Genomic DNA, 26419 nt, shown 5'->3' with positions numbered 1-26419 from the left:
CCTCACCATATCCACAGACTACCACCTGTTTTCCTCCAAACATCACATCCGTGGTCCTCTTTAGGCTAAACATGCGCACACACACACACAAAATATTTCCAAATGCACAGCTATGATAGTAAACTGATCTACAATGAAATAGTTACAAATTCTACATTGACTAATGTTCAAACAGAAGCAATGGCAGTGCAAAAACAGACACATACCCATCCAATATGGACTCCCGGCAGCAGTAGAGGTTGTCAAATTTCTGCTTGGTTACGGAGTCATTGACGTTCATGGCAGGCACACACAGTTTCCCGGCCTTAGACAGCTGGTACAGCCTGTCATTAAAAGAAATTTAAAAAACCTTAACACATACTAACTACAGCACAGATCTGTGTAAATCCCTAAAGAATAAAATTACTGTTTTAAATTTCAGGTTTTACAGAAATCTGCTTTATTCCTTTTTTACGTTTCCTTAGTCGGCTGTTTTGAAGTAATTACACGATTGCATTTTGTACATGCGCATGGGTGGTACACGAGTCCACCACTGCTGAGATCCAGATTTGAATCTCAGATATTAGCCAATCAAGTGTCTATACAAACATTATTGGCTATGTCTGAACAGAGATTGACCCTACCTGCCCTGTGATGGATTGGTGCCCTTGTTCCACAGTGTTTCCAGTGGACCCGGACTTACAACCATGACCTGGATAAAGCGGTTGATGACTAATGTTCCCAATTCAATCCCCATTACTGCCAAGACGCCAATCTTGGGCCCATGAGCAAGCCCGTTAACCCTCAGTCACTCGCATTGTATTTGGTCACTTTGGATAGGTGTCTACAAATTGCTGAAAATGTTTCCAAATCTTTCTCTTTAAAACCAGTTTGTTGCTAATCTACAAATCTAGAAAGTAACCGTTGCTATTTGTAGCCACCAGATGGCGACATAACCCTGTAGAAGCACAACTGTGGTTCTGCTATGAAGAGTCTAGCCCTGGTGCTGCACTGAAAAATACTTACATCACACAACTACACTTCCATTAAAGTCAACAAGCACATCATCACAACAACACGATTTGATTATGTTGATATTATGCTTCAAACTGAATTTATACATTCACTTTTACAGTGTTTAGCAGACACTTTTATTGCTTCCAGTTCTAAGCATATACAATCCAAGCAATGGAAAATTAAGAGCCTCGATTAAGAACCCAAGAGTGGTTAACTAGGAATATATGGGGCTTGAATCAGCAACATTCAGATTACTATTACCACTGCCCCTAATTCATCAATAAACAAATAATCAATCGCTGCTTATTAACTTTTGGTACCTAAAGGCCTGATTTCCCAATCTACCATCTGTGTGTTGTTTAGTTCTTAAACCTATTTTCTCCTGTGTATTCATCTGTGCTTGGGTCAAAGTTCACTGCTTTGCTGTTTTGTTATTGGCAGTAAAGTATGCTAACAGGTTGTTTACTTGCGGGGAGTCTCTACTCCGCCTTTGCCTGCTCAATGCCACAAAACATTTAAGGTTTGAGAAAAGTCTGTTATTTAAGTAACAGATATTTTGAGGGATGTTTGTGTAATGAACGTGCTGTATCAAAAATGCTCACATATTTAAAAAAATTAAATGGTGAACTATATCATGGAGGGGTTTTAGTTGCTTTTCATATCTATTATCACTAAGATCGGTAAATGTAGGGTAACCAGTATCAAATAATCATATAAACTTTTAAACAGGTGTCTGTATGGATATGACTGGCTAATATCTAAGGGGTGGAGGATGGCGGAAACAGCTTGCCAGTGCGCTCTCAGTGCCAGTTTCAAGCCCAAATGAATAGTAAGATTGCATCAGGAAGGGCATCCTGTTTAAAAACTGTGCCAAGTGTGGTATGCAGACCAGATGTACTGTGGCGACCAAGGACGGATTAAGGATAGTCTGGGCCCCTGGGCAAAGAGTTGGAGCCATGGTAAACGACTTCTATGGAAGTCAAGGGCCCCATAGCAGGGGCCCTCGTGATCAAGGGCCCTCTAATGGTATGCCCTGCTCTTCTCTAGGGCCCCCTGGTAGGGGCTCTCATAACCAGGGCCCTCTAAAAATATGCCCCCCTCTTTCCTAGGACCACTAATAGCCAGAAGTCGAAGTCAGAGCAGTGCCACAACGCCTCATCCATTTTCATAAGGGGCCCAAAAGCATGGCTAGGGGCCCCAAAAGCATGGCTAGGGCCCCCAAGAGGCCCTGGGGTCAAAGTCCCTAATAGTCAGAGGATCCTTAAAATGGAGGGCCCTCTGAAATAAAAATATATTGTATCATAAATGTTGATAGGCATCGCAAAATGTCTTGGGCCAGGGCCCCCCCGGGGCCCCCTGACCTCAAGGGCTCCTGGGCGCTGGCCCCACTGGCCCGGTCAGTAATCCAGCCATGGTGGCGACCCCATATATACAGGGGCCGCCGAAAGAAAAAAACTGTTGCATTGACTTCATTAAGTAACTAGGACTTGATTTAATAAAGTCAGTTTTGCATAACTAAATGTTTCTGTGCATTTGAATGTAAAATCTACAGTTCAAAATTCAATTCATTTCAATGCAACATGTGGATCAAACAATGTTCATATGTGCTGCACTTGAACCATCAAATTTGCAGCTAGGACCAACATCACAACTGCTCTGCAATCTTAACCTCTAATTAGGTGATGTTTTGCACTGACAGACAGTTCATTCAAAATCCTCCCAAGAACTAACTTACTACAGCAGTGTACTGAGATTTAATACAGTGTTACCCAACCTGACCACAAATGATTTAATACAAATATTTAACATGTAGCAACATGTAATATAATCGTGTTTAGCTCAGTTCAGCTCATCTCACTGCAACTAAGACAAGCAAGTTGTGTTAGACCTAATTTTATCCTGCAAGTAAATAATTGGAAGGTTAATCATATTTATAACACTGATTCATTTTCCAAATTCCAAAGTTAGGTTTAGCTAAATTGCTTGCTTTTTTATTTATTTATTTCGATTTTAATGCCATGTTTAACACGTACACCGATCAGCCATAACATTAAAACCACCTTCTTGTTTCTACACTCACTGTCCATTTTATCAGCTCCACTTACTATATAGAAGCATGTTGTAGTTCTACAATTACTGACTGTAGTCCATCTGTTTCTCTGCATTCTTTGTTAGCCCTCTTTCATGCTGTTCTTCAAGGGTCAGGACTCTCCAAGGACCACCACAGAGCAGGTATTATTTGGGTGGTGGATCATTCTCAGCACTGCAGTGACACTGTCATGGTGGTGGTGTGTTAGTGTGTGTTGTGCTGGTATGAGTAGATAAGACACAGCAGCGCTGATGGAGTTTTTAAACACCTCACTGTCACTGCTGGTCTGAGAATAGTCCACCAACCTAAAATATCCTGCCAACAGTGCCCCGTGACCACTGATGAAGGTCTAGAAGATGACCAACTCAAACAGCAGCAATAGATAAGCGATCATCTCTGACTTTACATCTGTAGGTAGGAGTGTCTAATAGAGTGGACAGTGAGTGGACACGGTATTTAAAAACTCCAGCAGCGCTGCTGTGTCTGATCCACTCATACCAGCACAACACACACTAACACACCACCTTGTTGTGTGTTATTGTCACTGCAGTGGTAAGAATGATCCACCACCTAAATAATACCTGCTCCGTGGTGGTCCTGTGGTTCTGACCATTGAAGAACAGGGTGAAAGCAGGTTAAAAAAAGTATGTAGAGAAATAGATGGACTACAGTAAGTAACTGTAGAACTACAAAGTGCTTCTATATGGTAAGTGGAGCTGATAAAATGGTCAGTGAGTGTAAAAACAATGAGGTGGTTTTAATGTTATGGCAAGATAGATATGATGTTTCTGTCTGCTGATTTTATCTTAATAATTTGGGCTATTTTATATTTTTATGGCTGCAAGGTTGGTAGGTTAAGACTGTTCTTGTGTTGTCTTGTGCGAGATCTTGTTTTAAGGTTCCAGGCGTGTGTACTTGTCATCTCTCTTTGGTGTATTTAGGGCATTGTATAAGTATGTGTTTTAAACTGCTAAATAATGGCTTTACTTTTACCGTTGGCTGTAATCTGCCAGTCTGGACCTGGACACCTGACATGACAGGAACTGCAGACAGGTCATATTATAGGAATTGTAATGCTGACAAAGCTGCCTCACTTGACTTTTTTACTATTAACATTAGCCAGCTGAGATTACTGAATAGCTAAAGAACACGGAGTGAAGAAACTGAGGACTGAATGTTTTAGATGTTAAGCATACAGGGATAGGGATACAGCTTACCTGTGAACCCCAGTCACACTTTCCTCCACAATGCCTTTGATCTTCTTGAACATGTTGGGGTATTTCTTATAGATCCAATGAGTCAGGTCTCCACCGTCATCCAGAATCTGCAGCAGAATGTACAAATATAGACTGGAGGAGGCATTTATACTGAGCACAGGTATTTATAAAGAAGTAACACCAATAAGGCAGATGAATGCGGTTTCCTCTCTCTCACCATGTTGGGTTGCCAACCTTCCACGTTCACACAGCGATCGATGCACCACCAGAAATCGTCCTCAGATTCCCCCTTCCATGCAAACACTGAGAAACCTGCCAGAGAGAGAGAGAGAGAAACAGAATTTAATAAGCAATTTGGATTACTGTTGATGTCTTTTTCTTATTGTTGACAAAAAACTGATACTGAATTATTTTAACTGGTGCCAAGTTATAGGGACCACAATGGAAATAAGTCTATGGACTTTTTGTGTTATCCCTGACTGTTTCAGTTTTTTATAGGAGGTATTGTATCTATTTATAAAATATGAAATGGTTCAATAAAATCAAATCAAATCAAATCAAGTTCACACTACACGACTTTCAAGTTGTTCAGATCGCTGTACAGTTCACACTACACAACTGGATCTCTTGTAATCGGGAGTCTTTTAAGTCATTGTGGTTTTCACACTACATGACTGATCGGCGATAGGGGGTCACACACTACACAATCTATCACCATGAGGAATCTCAGATGAGTCTGTCTGGTCTCCCAGACTACGTTTTGTCACGGAAACACACGAAAGAAGTGACGAGGGGTTTAGTGATACCATGTCCAAAAATGCACATCAACAAGAAGCGAGTGATTAAAGTTATTTGAGCGCTGATGTGCAGCGTAAAAGCAAGTAGGAAAAATAAATGAATCTGGGTGAAGGAGGTGATTTGGCTACACGGCCAGCAGGGATCGTCTGCAGAGATGGAAGTCCAAAAAATAATTTTTGCAATGCATTGTTGGTATTACGGTTTGGCATGGACGATAAGTCACAAATACTGTGAAGCTTGTGTGTGCCGATGCATTTTGTGTTCATAACATTACAACCTGTTGGCAAAACCTTTCACACTACATGATTTTGAGTCGCTGACAGGTCTAGATATTTAACATGCTAGATATTTTTCTTGATTTTGCGAATGATCGAGGAGTGCTCCACGAGCTGTTCGGATCGAGTCGTTGAACAGTTCGCACATAGCAACCGAGAGCCGACTTTTGAGCCTCGAGCGAATGCAGAGTCGATTCTGAGCTGCCACATCCAGCGGCGACCTGTCGGCGAGCAAATATCAGGGCTAAAATCATGTAGTGTGAACTAGGCATAACAGGACCTAAGATCTATCAAAAAGCAAGCCCCTTACATCCTGTTCGATTTTGCTTGCTGCACTCAAGCAGGGATTGTTTTGGCCTTAAATAAAGCCCCTGGGACAAACAACGTTGACTTTTACTTTCATACTGACATTACCCAGCTCATACTCACTGGCTCAGCCAGTTTCAGCAGCTCATTTACACAAAATACAAGACTGTGAGCAAGATAAATCCTCCTCCAAAAATCTGAGCTAGTGTCACAACTTTGACATTTTGCCTAGTCACCTTTAGCGCTAGTTCATTCATTTCATTTTTCTCGCTGCTTTATCCTTTTCCGGGCCACGATGGGTCGGTTTTACCCCAGAAACACAATTACCTTAATTCTCCTGGTTTCTCACAACCTCCCACCTTTTCCAACTCCCAATTGTAACTTGCACCACTTCTGTTCTGGCCAAAGAGTGCTATAGACCAGTGGTCCAAAACCACCGGGCCATGGGTCATTTATTACCAGGCCGCACAGAAAAAAATTAATAATTAGAGATCGCTACAAGAGCAACTACATTTCCAAATCTCTTCTGGTGTTATTGTCCCCCACCACCACTAGGTAGAAGCAGCATCTCGTTGCACAGCGGTCCTCAATCTTTTTTTGCACCACGAACCGGTTTCATATCAAATATAATTTCACGGACAGGCGGGGGCAGGAGGATTTAAAATAGAATAACTATAGAATGGAAAATCTGTGTGGATCCTGATCTTTTTCGCTGCAACGAGATGCTGCTCCCACCTAGAGGTGACTGGGGACAATAACACCCGAAGAGTTTTGGAAATGTAATTGCTGTTGTAGCAATCTCTATTTATTTATTCTTTCTGTGTGGCCAGGTAATAAATGACTGGTGGTTGGGGACCACTGTTGTTGCAGATTCACACCGATTTTCTATATATATTTTTTTTTTGTGAACAATTTATTTATTTTATTTTTTTAAACTTAAATGTTGACATACATGTTATCATAAACACATACGAACATAAAACACCCCCCCCCCCCTTCCCCCAGGTGTGTTGGCTGGAAAAAAATAAAATAAATAAATAAATAAATAAATATAAGTACATAGCAGCGCGTGTACATAAGAACACTAGCTTCATAAAAATACGAGACACAAAATACAAATAAAAATAGCAGCTCTAGTGAGAGCCTAGTAAGGTCTCCACTGATTGGAGCGCCTTCTTCCAATATAGTTCTTCTATTTTAAATCCTCCCGCCGGTCCATGAAATTGTATCTTATATGAAACCGATCCGTGATGCAAAAAAGGTTGGGGAGCGCTGCTGTACACCATCACACACCAGCTGCTTCTTTTTACCTGCCAGTCTTGGGTTCCAACACAGAGCTAAATCGCATACACTATGCTCCGTGTGACCACCCTCTTCCCCCACTCGAGCAGGTGCCTGGACCAGTGGGAGGAAACCCTGTCCAACCTTTCCTGCCTTAAACACGGCCAGTTGGCTCTTCTGACTTTCAACCTCGGGAGTTTATTTTGATTATCTATTTAGTTCTTTTACATCATGGTTATATTCACGGCAGAAAGGGTACATTATTCCTACTCCGGTCTATCATCCTAGCCAAGTGCTGTTCTTATCTTGTTCTTTAAATGTGCTTTTTTTATTCCCGTTTCCAAGAAATTAAGGATTGTTTTCATTTTGGCTAGGTTAAAGATTTTTGTCATAGTCTTTGGTACTGCAAGAGATCGTTCCTGTGTGTATTTAGTACATTTTGTCAGAATGTGTTTAATGGAAAGAGGTATTCTGCTATATTCTGCTATAGAGGTATTCTAATATTAATGTACATGTAAACACACTCAGCATAAAAAAACAATGATTTACTGTAGAACAGCTCAGAAAGAGAAAGAGACCAATTCAAATAAAAAAAAAAAAGCGACTCACCTCCCTCTGCCAGGGCAGCTGCCACCTCATTCTGAGTGGAGTAAATGTTACAGGCAGCCCATCTGCACTGAGCCCCCAGGGCAGACAGAGTCTCCATCAGTACCTATAAAACACAGTCATCCATAGACAGAGAAAATGAGCCATGACTTCATTAGCATGTCTGGATTTAAGCTGATCCAATGCATATCAGTGGGTAATACCAAATACTTAACACTTACAGCAGTCTGGGCTGTGATGTGAGTGCATCCCACCACCTTCGCTCCAGCCAGGGGCTTCTCACCCTGAGCCCGCTTCCTCAGAGCCATGAGAGCTGGCATCTCTGCATAGCAACACAACAATTTCTGACCTTGACGGTGATGATGTCGCATACCAACATAAAAACTAATGAAGAACTGTTAGTTATGGCTTAAAAGAGCAGTAAACATGTTTTAGAAAAGCTGGATCTTACAGAGAATGCACAGCTTTTCGGGTCAGGCTGACCAGATACCAGTCGAGATGCTCTTTTTCAATATAATAGTCAGGAAAAGAAGTAGCACAGACATCAAGGGGTAAACTATAGACTACATTTTTAAAAAAATGTTTCTTTTAGAGATTCTTACTGAGACAGGGTACCACAAGACATTAGTTGCAACAAACTTAAAGAGAGAGGGTAAAGGGGTGCAAGACAGCAACAACATCTCTAAATGCAACAGGATTGATTGATTGATTAGTTTTAGCGCTGTACCGACACACTGGGGTCATTTATACGGCGATACTCAAGTTGCTTCTTCACTGTGTGTCATTTAAAACAAATTATAAAAGATGTTTTAGATTTAAATATGTTAAAAAATTAATTATTTTCCCTGGTGCTGTAAATGTAAGCACATTTCGTGTCTCGTTTTCATTAAAAAAACCTCAGTCTTTCTGAGTTTAGTGTTTTGCAGTCTATCAGTATGTGTTTGATTGTTAGTCTCTCTTTACATCGATGGCAGGTTGGAGCATCTTCCCTGGTGAGGAGATGCATGTGTGTTAGCTTAGTGTGTCCGATTCGGCATCTTGTGAGGGTGGTTTGGTTTAGTCGACTGTCCATTCTAGTATAGGTTTGTCCTACTTTTGGCTCTATTTCGTACAGTTTGTTTTGTAATTTACTGTCCCATTCATTCTGCCATTTGTTTTTAAAGAATGTGAAAGTATTTGGAAAGGCGTCTCTGGGGGGAATGGGTCGTGTGGTGATCGTGTCTGCAGTGGATGTTCTGGCGATCAGATCTGCTTGTTCGTTTCCTGGGATTCCAATATGGCTTGGGATCCAGCAGTAGACTACATTATATTCCTGTTCTTGTAATTCTTTATCTTTTCTCAGTATTTCGGAAATAATGAGGTGGTCTGTGTCAAGGTGTTCCAAGGCTTTTAGGCATGATTTTGAGTCTGTAAAAATACGGAATTTTTTAAGGTTGCTTGTTTGGATATATTCTAGGGCTAATAATAGAGCATAGCCTTCTGCGGAGAATATGGAACTGTAGCTTGGTAATTGTATGCTGTGTTGGTAGTTTGCGGATGTGATTGCTGCTGTGACTCTCGTTTCAGTTTTGGATCCGTCTGTGTAGATTGTGCTATGGTGTGGGAAACATTCTCTGGTTTCTAGGAATAAACGGTGGTATTCATTTGGGTGGGTGTTTTGCTTTTGTTTTTCCGCCAGTTTCAGTATGATTTTTGGTGTTTTATAGTCCCAGGGGGTATTAGCTGATGGGTCGATTCAGTGAATCCATGTGAAGCTCTAGGGCTTCCAGGTCCGGTTTAATACAAAGTCCTAGTGGTCGGTAAATGCAACAGGAGCTGAAAGTCTAAGACCACTGGTGAAAATATTCTATTTCGCTTTTTTGCAATCATGCTGTCAGCATAACAGTTTGAGTGAAACTCTCTCTCTCTGGCATTTCTGAATTTCTTAGTATTTGGTATGTTCATATTTATAACTGGCAAACGATGGCTACAAATTAACCTGTTTAAAGTCATCTGAGTGTGTGCTTAAAGGCAGGACAAGAAAATCTGACCTTTTGTACAAAATAATGGACAGGGTCAATTCCACAAATGTGCTTACTTGCTTTTCAGTAAAGCCAAATACTAAAGGAATTACATGATTTGTAAACATACTACTACTACTACTAATAATAATACTAATAATAATAATAAAACCACACAGAATTAACATAGAATTGTAAAATAAAACCATGTTCACTTGTGGTCTTAGACTTTTGACTCCACTGTATATACAAAAAAAACCCATTATTTTAATGCTCTTCATTAATCAGAACATGTTTTAAAGATGGTTGCTAGCATGATAAATGGATATCCAAATACACGCACATGTATGACCTTGATAGCAATGATGATGAAAACAAACACATTAACTAACAGTTCTACGTTCCTACAGAAGATGCATGGCTGACCAGGCAGGCTGACCTGATACCAGTCGTGATGTACTTTTTAAAAAAAATTATTTTGTTGATCCTTTTTCTCCCGACTTTTTAGCGTGTCCAATTGCCCAATTGCGTCATGCTTCCTCTCCACTAATGCCGGCCCCGGCTCTGATTGATGAGAACAAAGCTAACCCACGCCCCCTCCGACACATGGGCAGCAGCCGTATGCATTTTGGCACCTACACTAGACGAGATCCGCTGCGGATCAGCTCTGTGTACGGAGAGACACACCCTGATCTACGCACTCCTTCCCCGCCCCTGTGCAGGCGCCATCAACCAGTCAGCAGAGGTCGTAGTTGCATGAGTCATGAGAGAGTCACTATCCGGCTTAATGCCGGCAGGCAGAGCTGAGACTCGATACGATGTATTTGAGATCCCAGCTCTGGTGTGCTAGTGTGTGTTTTTACCAATGCGCCAACTGAGTGGCCTGTGCTGTACTTCTAAATAAGAAGATGAAAAGGCAAACTAGGCACTAGGTGTACTTAAGTAATGCCATACATTTTCCCAATTAATTGTTCCAAGAGAAATTTCAATGGCTATAGAAAAAATAAATGATCTTTAATTCATTTAAAGACAACATTTAAATCATGTTGTTTGCTTTGGCCAAAAAATATTCACTTTAAACTATGAGGTTTTTTGAAGGCACTGAATTTTCACCATTGCTATTTATCTTCAGTGATTAAAAAAAAGGTTTTAAAAGCTTTGTGCTTCCTTAAGCTATCCAGTAGAAAAATTAAATAAAATGCTGATAGCCATTATGAATACAGTAGGCATCTTGTTCTGTTAATGCCCAAAAATGAGCTGTGTGATTACTAATTGCTACTAATATTGTGGATTCTTTAACAATATCTTTGTTGCTGGTCAAATAAAAAGAAGGTTTATACAAACATCGGCTAAAATAAGCAGATTCCTACAGAGAGATTTAACAAAGAGAGGAATATACTATTCTTGCTGTGTTTCTCCACCACACATGCCAGCACCTTTGCCAGAAAGTAGGCTTCACTATCGTAGTGTCAACAAGGTGACTTAGCGTCTGGCCTTGTCCTCTCTAAGAGATGGCCTCTTGTATTTGTAGAGTGTCTGGGCTGGCCAGATAGACCGGCCCATTTACCATTTAGACATTAGCATGCAGCCCTACCACATACCTTGCTCAGCAATCTCGATCTCTCTGCGACCAAACTCGGCCTGCTTGATGTTCTTAATGCAGAAGTCTCCATTGCCCTTGGAGTTCTTCTGCTGCTTATCCCGAGGAGAGGTTTCGTCATCGGAGCTGTCGGTGTAGGAGGCAGCTGTGTGAACAGAGAATAGCATGTGACCCACAAATCCACTTTTCGACTTCAAACTGGTACTGTTGACAGGTGTAAGATGACTTGCAAGAATGAAGACTCTTCTGCTTGGTCAGTGAGGTTCTAAACCTCCAAAACAAGCAGGTTTAAGGTTTACAAACACTGACATCCACAAATACAGCATGGCACTCCAAAGACATTCATTGTGACCCTGCCTGTGAAATATAGTAATACAGTCTTGTTTGAGATGATGCAGTTGTGTGTAATGTTGTACCTGAGCTGTAGCTGTCTGTAGAAGACTGAGAGATGGAGCGAGACAAGGAACGACGGCCAATCTTGGTGGGTCTCTTGTTAAACTCCTGCTTCTGGTCAGCAAACTGTATTTGCTGTGGAGGTGAAGAAGATCTTTGTTATTGATGCAACAAACCTAAATACGGTGCTTAGTATCAGCTAAATCCAATGTTTTCATATTTTCATCAAGTATGTTTACACTAAGTGTAGCCCTGCATCAGCAAGGACGAAAATGAACCCAAGTGAAGGGTGCTTAACCAAAGTAGAACAATGCTACGGCTAGAAAGCCCAAATAAATGTTGTGACCAAAATAACAGAAACAAAGTAACAAATAAAAGACACAAACACATCTATAGCTCACAACCTGCACATTGTCTGTAAACTGTAGAGAGTTACCAACAGCAGGATACTAATTCCTTGTGTGTATAAACATACTTGGTCAATAAAGCTAATTTTGATTCTGATCCTGAGAGAGGTGAAAAAGAATAGTGTAGCAGAAATTAAAACAGGTTTTCACACTATGGCAAGCTACTCCTATGACAACTAAGCTACGGAAAAAGGAACAGAAAGAATCCTAAAGCATGCCATGGATGGCAATGCACAAGCAACAGCTGACCCTGCCAAATGGCACAGCCTGTGCCCAGTGTGGGTCCAAACGTGGGGTCCACACCAGAAAAGGGCCATCACACTGCCTCTTGGGCAGCTACAACACTGGGTGTGTTCCCTAAAAAAGATTCAAGTGTGCTGACCTTACATGCCATCAGAAAACCAGACAGAAGCCGGCACCACAGTTCCAGAAAATGCAGATTGCCAACAGAGGAGCTGGCAAATCAGTGAGGAAGAAATCAAGATAAATGGAAACACTTCCACCTGAATTAATGCTCAACACGGCACGAGTGACTGTCAGAGTGACACTAAGAAGCAAAAAGTATGCCTTATAAGATGGTAAACTATTGAAATAATAATAAAGTGTGCATGGTTGGCATCAATACTGAGCATTCAGCAGCATCCAATTACTCGATTGCATTTTGCTTCCTCTTTACTGCTGCTGCTGCTGACTTCCACTCCTGACCACACACTCCCCCTCCACGTGTGCAGTGCATATTTTCACCTGCACAAGGCTGGTTCATATGGGGCTCAGTCTCGCATACAGAAAGTCACACACTGATCTCCATTAGTGCAGGTGCCATCGATCAGCCAGCAGAGGTCGTAATTTTATCAGTTATGAGGAATCTCCTACGGGATCCGACACAACAGACAAGACAATCATTATCCGTATAAGCACCCGGCTTGCCGATAGCAGAGCTGGGATTCGAACTCATGGTGGCGCTAGTTTGTATTACCACTGCGCCACCTGAGCACCGTAGCCTCAATTTTGTAACCTATTTATGGTCTTCTGCCGGTGTTGAGATTTGATTCTGCTCACCACTTCTGGCTGTTCTGGGTTTTTTTTTCTACAATAAAAGCAGTGCAATGAAACTGCAATGAAAGTTAATCTGCATCGCAGTCGTTCAAATTTAATTAACTAAAGAGAAAAAATGTTGATAATGATCAAACTGCGATTTATTTGGCAGCCTTGTTTTTATATTCTCGTTTAATCAGTAAGCCGGGGACAGTAGCAGAGCTGAGAAACTGGCAGTAATGGAGGATGTGCTGGTAAACTTGGGTTACTAATCGAGGCGAGGCTGGTGTTTAAATGAGAATGGCAGCAGAGGATTAAAGTTCAGCATGACCTGCCTCTGCTGATGGCTTTATCTGAATGAAGAGTGCTTTCCGCCCCATCAAGAGAAATGAAAATCAACAACATTACATAAGGTCACACTGCATTAGCAACCACATCTTTACCACTAATCTTTACTTTTAGTACTTATTTACTGAGAGACATTCCCTACTGTAGATACGACAGGTATCCAGAATAAAACACACCAGTTAACCCACACCGAGCTATTCATACACTGTACTGGAATAAAGTTAACCCACACCAATCTGTTCTTATAAAACGGATAGTTCCGGTCCTGAAATCTGATTGGCTGAGCCGCGTTCGAAGCCGTTGTAAAATACCCGACATATGCAAACCTATGACCACCTCACATCATTCCATATTAATACGCCACTGAAAAGAAAAAGTACAAACTTGGCTGAACACTATTTTAAGTCATGTACTATACATGGAAACGTCCAGATTAATATAAACAGTAATCCTGATCATTAAGCGAGTGTTTCGTCCAAGAAATAATGTAATAGTGTTTGTGGAGGAAAGTTTATTAAGATTGTTAAGTTCACCCTCATGTTGCCTAGCAACACTTAACGGACTACCCGATTTCACGGAAGAATGCATTTTGTAAGTGTTTTTGTAAATAAAAACATTTATAAATTGAACATTGTTGTATTTTATTATATTTTATGTTGACCGCCGTTTTATAAGAGCAATAAGCCACTCGAGACCGTGCGTTACTGCTATGATTTTATCACGGGGAAGGATGTTTTGCGTCTCTCGTGGCTTATTGCTTTAATAGACCGTACTGGAATGAAGCAAGTCATTAATTGCTAAAGGCTTAATTGACAAGCCTTGAACATCTACATTTTATTAAATAAAAAACTAGGGCTGCCACACGATTAAATTTTTTAATCGAGATTAATTGCGATTAATGAACCAAATTAATCATGATTAATCAACCGCAAAAATAACTAAACAAAATTTGAACAGTTCTGCACATTTTTATTGCAAGAACATGTTTACCAACAAAAACAATTAATAAAATTTGGGTAAAATTATTAAATCTTAATTATTTTTAGAAAGCCAGTCAATGCCTATATAGAGTTGTTAACAGCTACCCATCTTTCAGCCAGTTATTTAAAATGAATGTTCTGTTCACATTATATGGCAAAAGTGAGGATCTTTTCCTGTTCATAACCCTGCCACTGAAAACAGGTAGTCAGGGAACTACAATCAACCATTTCTAGATGCAACACGTATAACATCATGTAGACCCACATCGTTCACTATGTTAAAGCGTATACAGTCCATTGCGATCCATTTAACACCAGTGTTTGTGATGTTCCCATGCCGTGTACAGTTCATGAGCTTTCCATCCAAATTCCTCTGAAATAAAGTTGGACTGAGTCTGAGCTCATTTTGCCTGTATCGCGTATCCGTGCGCGCAGATGCCCGACGAGACAAATGCGTGCTTTTTGAAAACAAAAATTATTATTTAAAACACCCTATATTTCACAATATGTAGCAGCAGCAGCTCGAGTAATTTCTAACTCACGACCGCAAACTGGATAAAGACCCGTGTTATTGTGTTATCACGATACAGTATAAACACAATGTTGCTGTGTTAAAGCAGCACAAATTACCACAGAGACACGTATTTAAAGTGGCACAAACAGCCCAATAAAAATCGTTTGATTAAAAATTTTATTCTCGAATAATTTTTTTTAATCGTGATTACAATTTTAACGTGTTAAATCACGTTAATTAACGACAGCCCTAAAAAACACATCATGACATGACTGCAATGTAGCACAATTACATATATTTCTTTATTAGGATTTTAACGTCAAGTTTTACACCTTGGTTACATTCATGACAGGAACGGTAGTTACTCATTACACAAGATTATTCAGTTCACACAAGGTTATATCAAACACAGTCATGAACAATTTAGTGTCTCCAATTCAACTCACCTGCATGTCTTTGGACAGTGGGAGGAAACCGGAGCACCCGGAGGAAACCCACACGGACACAGAGAGAACATGCAAACTCCACACAGAAAGGACCCGGACCGCCCCACCTGGGGATCGAACCCAGGACCTTCTTGCTGTGAGGTGACAGTGCTACCCACTTAGCCACCGTGCCGCCCAATTACATATACAAACTAGTGTGTATTTTATTTTATACACATTTTAAGTCGTGTCATGGGACTAACAAAACAGGCAAACAACAAACAGATGAAGAGTCATTATACAGTAACTTCAGATAGATAGCAGTTCTGCACATACTATTGTGCTGAGATATTATTCCAAACAGATGTGTGCACAGTAACGTTCAAACTTAGGGCATCAGATTCGGCACAATTTAGCACTACAGAGGCTTTCTGGCACCAAAGTGTGGTTCCAGTACTTACTGTCTAAATTCTAAATAATCAATAGCTTGCTGCTAAGTCACAACCCTACGTGGGAAACCAAACTTACAAATGTTTTATGACCGAAAATGGACACCTGACTATAAGCAACCAATGAAAAATAGAGTGACCTCTATGTGATCTTTTCAGCTATAACAACAGCCACTCTTCTAAGAAGGCTACTTCTGAGAGGTACGTCTGTGAGAATTTGTGCCCAATAGGTCAAAAGAGCTTTGGGCTCTGATGTTGGGCAAGAACGCATTCCACAGGTGTTTAGTGGGGCTGAGCTCAGGGCTCTGTGCAGGCCACTGGAGTTTATTTAAACCAAGCTTTTGTTCATGTCTTTATAGAGCTTGCTTTGTGCACAGCGGTAAAGTCATGCTGGAACTGAAAAAGTCCTTCCCAAAACTGTTGCTGCAAATGTAAGATCCTATAATCCCGTACTTCACATTATTGATTTATTACACCTGTCAGCTATTGTTGTGGCTGATATGAATGAATATAAAAAATAGAACAGGTGTCACAATACTTTTGTCCTTGTACTTTTGTGTATTTCTCTAAATAAAAAAATGCTAAGCCAGTGTTTTTACATCAGACATAAGGATTAGACTTGGATTAGCTGGTTTAACAGTCATATTCATGCTAAAGAAGCCCACCCTAAGTGAGACGCACTAAGCATACAGCCATGACTCAGACTAACAGTCTCAGTCATGTCCGTTAAAAACCTTGAATTGCACAAGAGCTTTTGTGAACAGCACATACAGAACTCACAGAGATTTTGACTCACCAAATGAGGAGATTTGTAATACTGTACAATGATTCAGATTCAATTGAGAAAGACTTGACTCATATGGCAGGAGAGACCACACAAAAAACACTAGTATCTGACTTGTCATTGTTTTACAAAGTGGTGACTTTCCCACCCATGAGAGAAACAAACCTAGGCCAGAAACTAAAAAGAACTTGAGAAATACACTTTTTTTTATACGCAATTTTATATACAAAAAGTGCCAGATTCGGATAATTTACCATACACATACAACAAGAACAAGGTTTAAATGGTAGCTGTGGAAGTTCACATAGCTAGAAACAAACACACATTATGGACTGAGGACTGCTTACAAAGCTTTAGTTAAAAAAAAAGAAAAGTAAAGATAAATTAATTTAGTTTGACATGATCGGCTCTGTCTTGGGTGAGTGTGTCAGTGCTTCTCTCAGTGCTGGTCCCAAACTTGAAGAAAATATGAAAGGTTGCGTCAGGAAGGGCATTAATTCAGATAACCTACGCTGTTTAAATGTAGAATACATGTAAAATGTGGTAATGGGAGGAGGGGGTATTGGTTCATACATGGATCAGCCATAACATGAAAACCACCTCCTTGTTTCTACACTCACTGTCCATTTTATCAGCTACACTTACCATATAGGAGCACTTTGTAGTGCTACAATTACTGACTGTAGTCCATCTGCTTCTCTGCATGCTTTGTTAGCCCCCTTTCATGCTGTTCTTCAATGGTCAGGACCCCCCACAGGACCACTACAGAGCAGGTATTATTTGGGTGGTGGATCATTCTCAGCACTGCAGTGACACTGACATGGTGGTAGTGTGTTAGTGTATGTTGTGCTGGTATGAGTGGATCAGACACAGCAGCGCTGCTGAAGTTTTTAAACACCTCACTGTCACTGCTGGACTGAGAATAGTCCACCAACCAAAAATATCCAGCCAACAGCGCCCTGTGGGCAGCGTCCTGTGACCACTGAGGAAGGTCTAGAAGATGACCACTTCAAACAGCAGCAATAGATGAGCAATCGTCTCTGACTTTACATCTACAAGGTGGACCAACTAGGTAGGAGTGTCTAATAGAGTGGACAGTGAGTGGACACGGTGTCTGATCCACTCATACCAGCACAACACACACTAACACACCACCACCATGTCAGTGTCACTGCAGTGCTGAGAATCATCCCTCACCTAAATAATACCTGCTCTGTAGTGGTCCTGTGGGGGTGCTGACCATTGAAGAACAGCATGAAAGGGGGCTAACAAAGCATGCAGAGAAACAGATGGACAACAGTCAGTAATTGTAGAACTACAAAGTGCTTCTATATGGTAAGTAGAGCTGACAAAATGGACAGTGTGTGTAGAAACAAGGAGGTGGTTTTAATGTTATGGCTGATCCGTGTATGAACCAATACCCCCTCCTCCCATTACCACATTTTACATGTATTCTACATTTAAACAGCGTAGGTTATCTGAATTAAACAGTCAATTGAGCAACAAATGGTCAAAATCCATTGAGAAACATTTTTATTACAGAATACAGAGTAATGTGACTACTGGTAAAGTGATTTATGAACCTGATCATTGTTTAGAGGATAAAGGAACCTCATGATTATCTGAAAACAGTCCCTATTACCTCAAATAACCCTGATTAGGCACTTATGTAATAATCGTGACAGGTTTGATTGAACGGTCTTTTCTCACACATATACAAAGAACAAGTACAAGCATGAGGAACTCAATTAGCTGTGTGTTTCCCATAGCTACAAACAACTCAACATTTGGAGTGAAACGCTTATCCGTAAACATACCCTAAGTAAGAAAGCATTTTTACACTTGATGAAGGATGCAGTCTATACTTGCCCACACAGCTCATTTCTAATCTTTGAACACTGCACATTTTATCTAGCACAGATTTAAAGGTTTAATGGAGGTCAGCAGTGTAACAAAAGGCTTTGCAGCTTCCAAACAGTGCTTCCAAATCAATTGTGGTCTATTTGTTGTTCTCACAGCTCTGTTCTATAATTCAAACATGTCCCAACACATCGCTGTACCTCTTACTTTTTTCACACTGGCCTCGCCCCTTTCTCCAACCTTCTTTTTCTTTAACATGACCAGAAAAGTGCAACTTATGTGCAGTGAAAGGACAGAAAGAGTAAAACCAGTGCTGGCTCGGATCCTTTATACACTTTTTTTTCCCCTCAAGACCAGTCCAGCCTCGATGGGCACAATGCTCAATTGTTTTTTCTTTTCACATCACTCCCATTGCTTATTTAATTGTTAATTTTTCAGAGCCTGGAAGGATTACAGCTGTTAAAAAGCACCAGTAGTGGCCTGGTCTGACCTGGCTCGACCTAACCTGGCCAATGATTTAACCAGGCCACACTATGCCATTACAGTAGACCCTTGACTTACGAATTTAATTGGTTCCAAGGGGCTGTTCTTAAGTCAAAATGTTCGTTAAACCTGTTTTTCCCATAAGAAATAATGTAAATAGAATTAATCTGTGCCAGACCTCCCAAACCACCCAACCTCCCAAACTTTAATGTCTTAAATGCTCTTTTTTGTGTTAAATACAAGTATATTTTCCTCTAATCTTAAATTATAGAATATACATTAATGTAATAAACAATAATAAACAACAATACAGAGTAGTACTGTACATAAAAACACACGTCACATTTCATACACCATCACATACACCATAATACATTTCCTTCTTTCTTTATAAAATGTATCTACCAGAAACAACAATAACTCTCATATTTCTATATTTTCTTCTTTATTTCAAGTGTGTTGTATTTTGTAGGTGTGATTACACGAAATAAGTAATACTTTACTGAGCCGACTTTCTTCTTCTCTCTCACTCACTGTCTCCTCTGTCTGATACACAGTGACACCTACTGGCAGGAGTAATTATACAACAACAAATGTATAGTTTCTCAGCTCTGTGCGCTCTCTGCACCTTATTTGGGGACACCTTAATATTGAAAACACCGGAAAAACACCGTCCGCTGTGCGAATGTTCACTCACGGTATATATACTGAGAGAGAGAGCATCGGAGTTAACTTGTTCGTGACGTCGCGTGTTTCGCAAATTTCGGTTTGTAATCCGAAATTGGTTAATACGTTAAGCTGAAAAAGATCGTTCATAACCCGAAATGTTCGTATGGTAAACCGTTCGTAACTCAAGGGTCGACTGTACTTGTGCGATTAAGAATGTTTAGCAGTGGGTTATTAGGCTTACGATGGCTGTGTGTGTGAATGCTTTTCTTGTGTGTATACTAACAAAGTAAAAGTAATACAGCGAAAGCAACCGTTAGATCACGTGTCAAACTCGAGGCCCGCTGGCCAAATCCAGCCCGCCACATCATTTTATGTGGCCCGCGACAGCTGAAAGACTCATGATTGTTTTAAAATACACTGTAAATCGTACATAAACTGCATCTCCCACAACACATGCCGATTTTGTGACACGCAAGGTGACCGCATCCCGCCACTCGATGGCAGTGTTTCTAATTCAGTGTTTAACCGAGGCGGTTTTCCAACAAGTGATGTTGAGAAATATTTACAAATAATCCCAAAATGTACAAGAAGAGAAAATTTAATCAGAAGGAGGTAATTTAATGAAAGATGGGAAAGTGAATACAAGTTTGTGCTTCAAGAAGAAAAACCGATACGTCTCGTGTTATGAGGCCGTGTCTGTGGTAAAGAAGTACAATATAAATGTAGATATACACTATAAATATACAGTATAAATTGGCATTTTGACACCAAACACAGAATGTAGCCTCCAAGAAAAACAACAAATTGTTCAAGGGCAGATGTGGCCCTTGGTGAAAACGAGTTTGACACCCTGGGTTAGATCTTCATCCATCCCACATTAACTGCATTATCTGCATTAACTAAAGAATTTTAACACGTTATATGTTTTTGTGTACGTTGGGGGAAGGGGGTTATGTGCACTGACAAACTGACTTATAATGAAAGTCAACTGACTTATAAATCATTCAAATAGGTTAAACAGCATTTCATTTCACTGTCATTTTTTAATCGCTGCTTTATCCTGGTTAGGGTCGCCGTGGATATGTTTTCCCCAGAAAACATATTAACCGAACAGGGTGCCAATCATTAGAAAACGAATGTTTTTTTCACAACTCTCTAGTGTTATATTGCTCCTGTCCCAATGTTTTAGAAAAGTGGATAACGAAGGAATAAACATTTTAAAAAATAATAATAAAAAAAGAGAATAAAGTCCATAAGGTGAAACATTTGATATCTCCTATTTGTGCTGGTAATAAACTTGTAAAATAAGTCATTGGTTTTTGTATTATCTGCATTTGACTTGCTGTCCCAACTTTTTTTTAATTGAGGTGGTACATAACTACAGCTTTTAAATCTAATAGATTAATAATATGGACGAATAAAAGTTTTGTGAAGACAGGTCACGCTACTGTAAAATGCCATAAATCCAAGTCTAAGCAAGATATCAAATCAAAATCTTACATAAGAATGTGGCACATGAATTGTGTGTCTGTGGAAGTAAAACACACACACACACACACACACACACACACACACACACACACACACACACACACACACACACACACACACACACACACAGAGACACCAATTGATGGAAATCCTACAGAGTCGTGAATAATCTGAAAACAAACAGTGGGAAACGTGCTCTGTTCCCAGGGCTACAGTGTCAGTCATGTGAAGCCAGTACAGAGTTCTACATTAGGATAACACAGACCCAACAGAGCACACGTTACATGAGTGACCTGAAGTGTAAATAATTTAGTGCTCAGTTAACGCTGAATCACTTGTCAATGTTATTCAAGGACATCCTTTGGAGCTGCACGACTGGTTCCGTAACAGATCTCTGTGAGAACTCTGTGTTCATACATCAACAGATCGGTGGATTTACCTAGTTAGAATTTTGTCCCATATACAGAGCTAAAGTTTGCTTTAAATTAAGTCTTTATCAGTTAAATGGTGCAGTAAATGAACAAAGAAAATAAATGATGTAGTATTTTAAAATAGCAGGATTTTTTTAATACCGTCATGTCACAATTATTCAACCTCAACATAACATTGCTAGTCTGTATGACCTAAAGTTGGGTTACAACTTGAGTAAACTATTGGAGTGGGGTGTGACCCTCCGTGCGCAGTGTCTCTCGGTGTATGAACTCGGCTCGTGCAGGTGAAAAATGCAAGTCTGTACTGGTTGCGTGCCGGAGGGGGGCGCAAGTCAGTTGAGTGGCGTCCTCAGTCGGCGGCAAAGGGTCGAATCAGTATAGAGGACACAATCAGGGTAATTGGACATGACTAGAATAGGGATTAAAAAAAAAATTGGGGGAAAAAAATGGGAAAAAATAGATAATTAAAGAAAAAAGAAAAAAAGAGACTCAAAAACCAGACATAAATTGGAGACGTCTAATTTGAAGAGACAAAAAAATACAGACGACACACAAAAACACACAATTATGTTTTCCAGCAATAAACATCAGACTGGGCAAGCACATAGGAGAAACCATGTTGACCAGGAGGGAAGCTAATAAATGATTCTGTGCCTGCTTTGTGTCATCGTCATTCTGTCCAGAGTATGCTTGCCATGCATCCAGTGTTTCTGAGTGGAATCAACCCACCGCAACCGTGCCCAATTGATAAAAAAAATATCCCACCAAAAGACGTGTTTTCTGATATTATCTAAAAACTAGGCTTTACTGACAATTTATTTATTTATTTATTTATTTATTATGATTTTAACGTCATGTTTTACACACTTTGGTTATATTCATGACAGGACAGGTAGTTACTGGTTACACAAAAATCATCAATTTAAGTATTTAATGTCAAACACAGTCACAGACAATTTCGTATCTCCCATTCACCTCACTTGCATGTCTTTGGACTGTGGGAGGAAACCGGAGTTTCTGGAGGAAACCCACGCACACTTGGAAAGAACATACAAAGAAAGGACCCAAACCGTTTCACCTGGAAATCAAACACAGGACCTTCTTGCTGTGAGTAAACAGTGCTACCCACTGGGCCATCATGCCAGCCCATTACTGACAAAAAATAATGATTTTAGGCGTACAGGTGGCGCAGTGGGATATTCCGCTTGCACACCAGCACAGAGTTTCTAAGCTCCCCGGTTCGAAACTCGGTGTTGCCACCGGTCAGCTGGGCGCCATCTAGCGGGCATAACTGGCAGTGCCTGCAGCAGATACTAATTGGACACCGTATCTGCAGGGTGGGGGTCGGACTATGTGTGGGTGGGTGGGTCTTCATACGCTGTGTAAGGACTCTAATTGGCGGAAGAGACGCATTCTGTGCAGAGTGCATGGGCTTGAAGAGGAGGGCTGTGCACATGTTGAAATAGGTGTGTACACTCGGATGCAATCTGGTATCTCAGCAGCGGAAGACAAAATTGAGTGTGCTAAATCGGGAGGAAAATGGGGAGAAAATTCATTTAAAAAAATAAAATAAATGATGTTAATGATGGGTTAATGAAAACCTGAGCTACATAAACTTCAATAAACATTTTACCAATAAAACTCTTTCTATGACTGTCATTCTAGGTCAACATGAAGCTGTAGCCTAGTGGTTAAGGTACTGGACTAGTAATCAAAAGGTCGCTGGTTCAAGCCTCACAGCCTTGAGCAAGGCCCTTAACCCTCAATTGCTCAGACTGTATACTGTAACTGTACTGTAAGTCGCTTTGGATAAAGGCGTCTGCTAAATGCTGAAAATGTAAATGCAAATGAAGCTCTTGAACTTGAATGTGAATCACTCAACACAGGTGAGGAAATGAACTGTCATTACCTTGGCACATACACACTTCATTGACTTCTGTCTCTTGGTGATTGCTAATGAGCCTGAACACCTTCTTAGTGTGTTTTTAAGAGAGTTCCACGCATGCACAGACTTATACTGAATCATAACGAATGATTATTACACAAATTATTATAATTATAAAGTGTGAATTTAACAGATTTGATTAAAGTGAATTGGAAGCTTTCACAATGTTATGCCAGCAGGTAGATACCAAGTTGGTCCACTGTGACTAACAGCAAGAAGAAAAATAAAAACAGATTTGGGTTGAGCCTAGGATGATCTGGCACCCTGTCCAGGATACCCTGACCTGGATAAAGAAGTTGATGAATATAAGAAAGTAGGGATGTAACTAGAGATGGACCGATCGGGGTTTTTGGCACCGATTTCGATCTCCGATCTCCTATCAGGGACATCGGCCGATAGCCAATTCCGATCGGGGGGGGGGGGGGTTAGCAGTAAATAAACTTAAAAAGAGCCTCATAGTAAAGATAAACCGGAGCAGCACGCGCACGTGTGTGTGAGTGTGTGTGTTTGTGCCTTTAGAAGAGACGCTTTGTTCACAGTATCGCTATAAGTGATTCATTGATTCATGAGTTGACACGTTTTTATGTGAAGCGTAAGTTTCTCTTCTCAGTTATCTCTCCGTGTTCAGTTATTAAATAAATGTCGTGGTTTTAAATAAACACCAGCTACTACAGAACATTTTGTGTGACTCTCTTACATTAAAAAGCTTAATTAAAAAGCTTAATTAAACTGCTATTACCACAGATCTGTAACCGAGTCAGACTCGTTCGTCTAAGGAGCTAAAAGTTTTCTAAAAGTTCAGCAGATGATCCTGAACTAACGAATTTGGTAATGAATAAACTTTTGCCTCTGATTGGCTCTGTAACGTTTTCTGTTCTCATCTACATCACAAGTAAGAACCGCTTACGATTTACCAAAGTGAACCAGGAGTTTATATAACGTGCTGATAGAATCGACTCAGATGTGACCGGGTTGAATTATCTTTTTAAAGTAAATATTACAATCAGCAAAATTACATCGTATGTATGATGCACAACGTTAATGATGTTATTTTAGGTCATGAAGAGCTTTCACTGTGGTTTCTGTACGATTGTTGATGAATGGTGATGTGATGGTTGGTGCTTCGTACCTCACAGTCTGGATCAATCCACTGAGCTGTTAACTTAACGTGATCTTTATATATCACACGATCGGATCGGCTACTTTTAGGAAACATCGGCCGATCGCCGATAGCATATTTTGATTAAAAATCGGCCGATACCGATTCATAGCCGATCGATCGTCCCATCTCTAGATGTAACGATACAGTCTACCCACGATGTGATACGATTCACGATACGATTTTTTCCAGATTTTTTAAACAAAATGAAATTGAAGACAAATCATGACAAAGTTTCCTTTTATTATTTCTCTTTAAAAAATCAAATTAAATCTTTTATTTATCTAAATAATGAATGTCCTTTTTATTCTGGTACATACTATGCAAAACAATGCTGCACATTTACCTTTTTGTGTTAAAAAAAAAAAAAAAAAAAACTGAAATGAAATTTTAAAACGAATCCCACATTATATAAATATATAAATTTTATATATTATATAAATATATAGCCGCTCAGGTGGCGCAGCGGTAAAGTACGCTAGCTCACCAGAGTTGGGGTTTCGAATACATTGTATCGAATCTCAGCTCTGCCTTTCTGACTGGGCTGAGCGGCAGCATGAACAACGACTGGCTGTTGTTCAGGGTTAGGGGTAAAAAGTCGGATCATAGGTCCTCATAACTGGTGCAACTGCGGCCCCTGCTGACTGACTGATGGCTCCTGCACAGGGCTGAGGAATAATGCTGATGGGGGTGTGGCCCTCCATACACAGTGCCCGTCAGTGTATGAAATCGACTCGTGAGGGTGAAAAATGCAGTCTGTACTGACTGTACGTGCCGGAGGGGGCATATGTCAGTTGAGAGGCGGCCTCAGTCAGCAGTGAAGGGTCGAATTAGTATAGAGGACGCAATCAGGGTAATTGGACACGACTAGATCAGAAGAGAAAAACTGGGGGGAAAAAGTGGGAAAAATAGAAAATACTGTATATATAAATCCTCATAAATTTGGCTGGAAAATCCTGTACAACTCTGTGTAGTGATGTCAACCAGGCGAGGTGAATAGCACCAGTGCCCTCTGCTGTTTAAAGTGAATATCGATTCATTTTACATGAATTACCGATTCGAACTGTGGCACATGTGCACCGATTTTTAACTGCCTTGTAATGCATCGTTACATCCCTGTGAGAAAGTAGAAGTAACATAAAACTAAGTAATGTACACCATTTTACAGATCAACAAAAAAAAAAAAGCTTGGCTGCTCAGGTGGTGCAGCGGTACAACACGCTAGCACACCAGAGCTGACATTTTGAACTCCTTGGTTTGAAACTCAGCTCTGCCATCCGGCAGGACAGCTACATGAACAACGATTGGCTTGTTGTTCATACAGGGTGGGAAGCCGGACAGGGACCTCATAACTGATGCAATTACGACCTCTGCTGGCTGGTTGATGGCGACTGCACAGAGTCAAGGAATAATGTGTTGATCAGGGTGTGGCTCTCTGTACACAAAGCTGATCAGCATATGAACTTGCCTAATGCAGGTGAAAAGATCCAGTCGGCTACTGCACACGTGTGGACTACATTGTAGTCCATATACAACTGCAACTTCTTATTAAGTAAAACAGAAAAGTGCCAGTTCACCTTTTACTGTGAATTACTACAAGTGACGCGTTATGTATCTTACATTTTCAAACATGCTTCAATCATTTGCTATGCTGCGCCCCTCTGCAATAGCTCCCCACTTTGGGAACCACTGATTATAATGTGATTTTCCCCATTATACAGCACTATGGTACTCTAACTGCTAAATGCTGTAATCCAACCCTGTAAACAAGAAGAAGCAAGTGAAGGCAGTGAAGCGGTAAACAAGGCTTGAACTTTGATGCTATATTTTGCTCGCTTGTATAAAAACACAGTGGATTTTAAGAGTTTTCCAGCACTT

At 40.4% G+C, this 26419-nt stretch overlaps 1 protein-coding gene across 1 annotated transcript in view; it reads right to left on the bottom strand.

Moving 5' to 3' along the window:
• ahcyl2b (adenosylhomocysteinase like 2b) overlaps positions 1–26419 on the bottom strand; it is a 65718-nt gene that overhangs the window by 14067 nt on the left and 25232 nt on the right. Inside the window, exons 2-9 of the mRNA XM_062996333.1 lie at positions 11585–11696; positions 11170–11313; positions 7790–7890; positions 7572–7674; positions 4520–4614; positions 4303–4409; positions 207–323; positions 2–65 (exon numbers count right to left, since the gene is read on the bottom strand). Of these exons, the coding sequence (XP_062852403.1) occupies positions 2–65; positions 207–323; positions 4303–4409; positions 4520–4614; positions 7572–7674; positions 7790–7890; positions 11170–11313; positions 11585–11696 (843 nt within the window). The remainder of the gene's footprint in view (position 1; positions 66–206; positions 324–4302; positions 4410–4519; positions 4615–7571; positions 7675–7789; positions 7891–11169; positions 11314–11584; positions 11697–26419) is intronic.

The sequence above is a fragment of the Trichomycterus rosablanca genome, chromosome 1 (genome assembly GCF_030014385.1).
Source record: "Trichomycterus rosablanca isolate fTriRos1 chromosome 1, fTriRos1.hap1, whole genome shotgun sequence".
Classification (NCBI taxonomy): Eukaryota; Metazoa; Chordata; class Actinopteri; order Siluriformes; family Trichomycteridae; genus Trichomycterus; species Trichomycterus rosablanca.
Note: the sequence above shows the minus strand (reverse complement) of the source record. Positions and strands in the feature narration are given on the sequence as shown.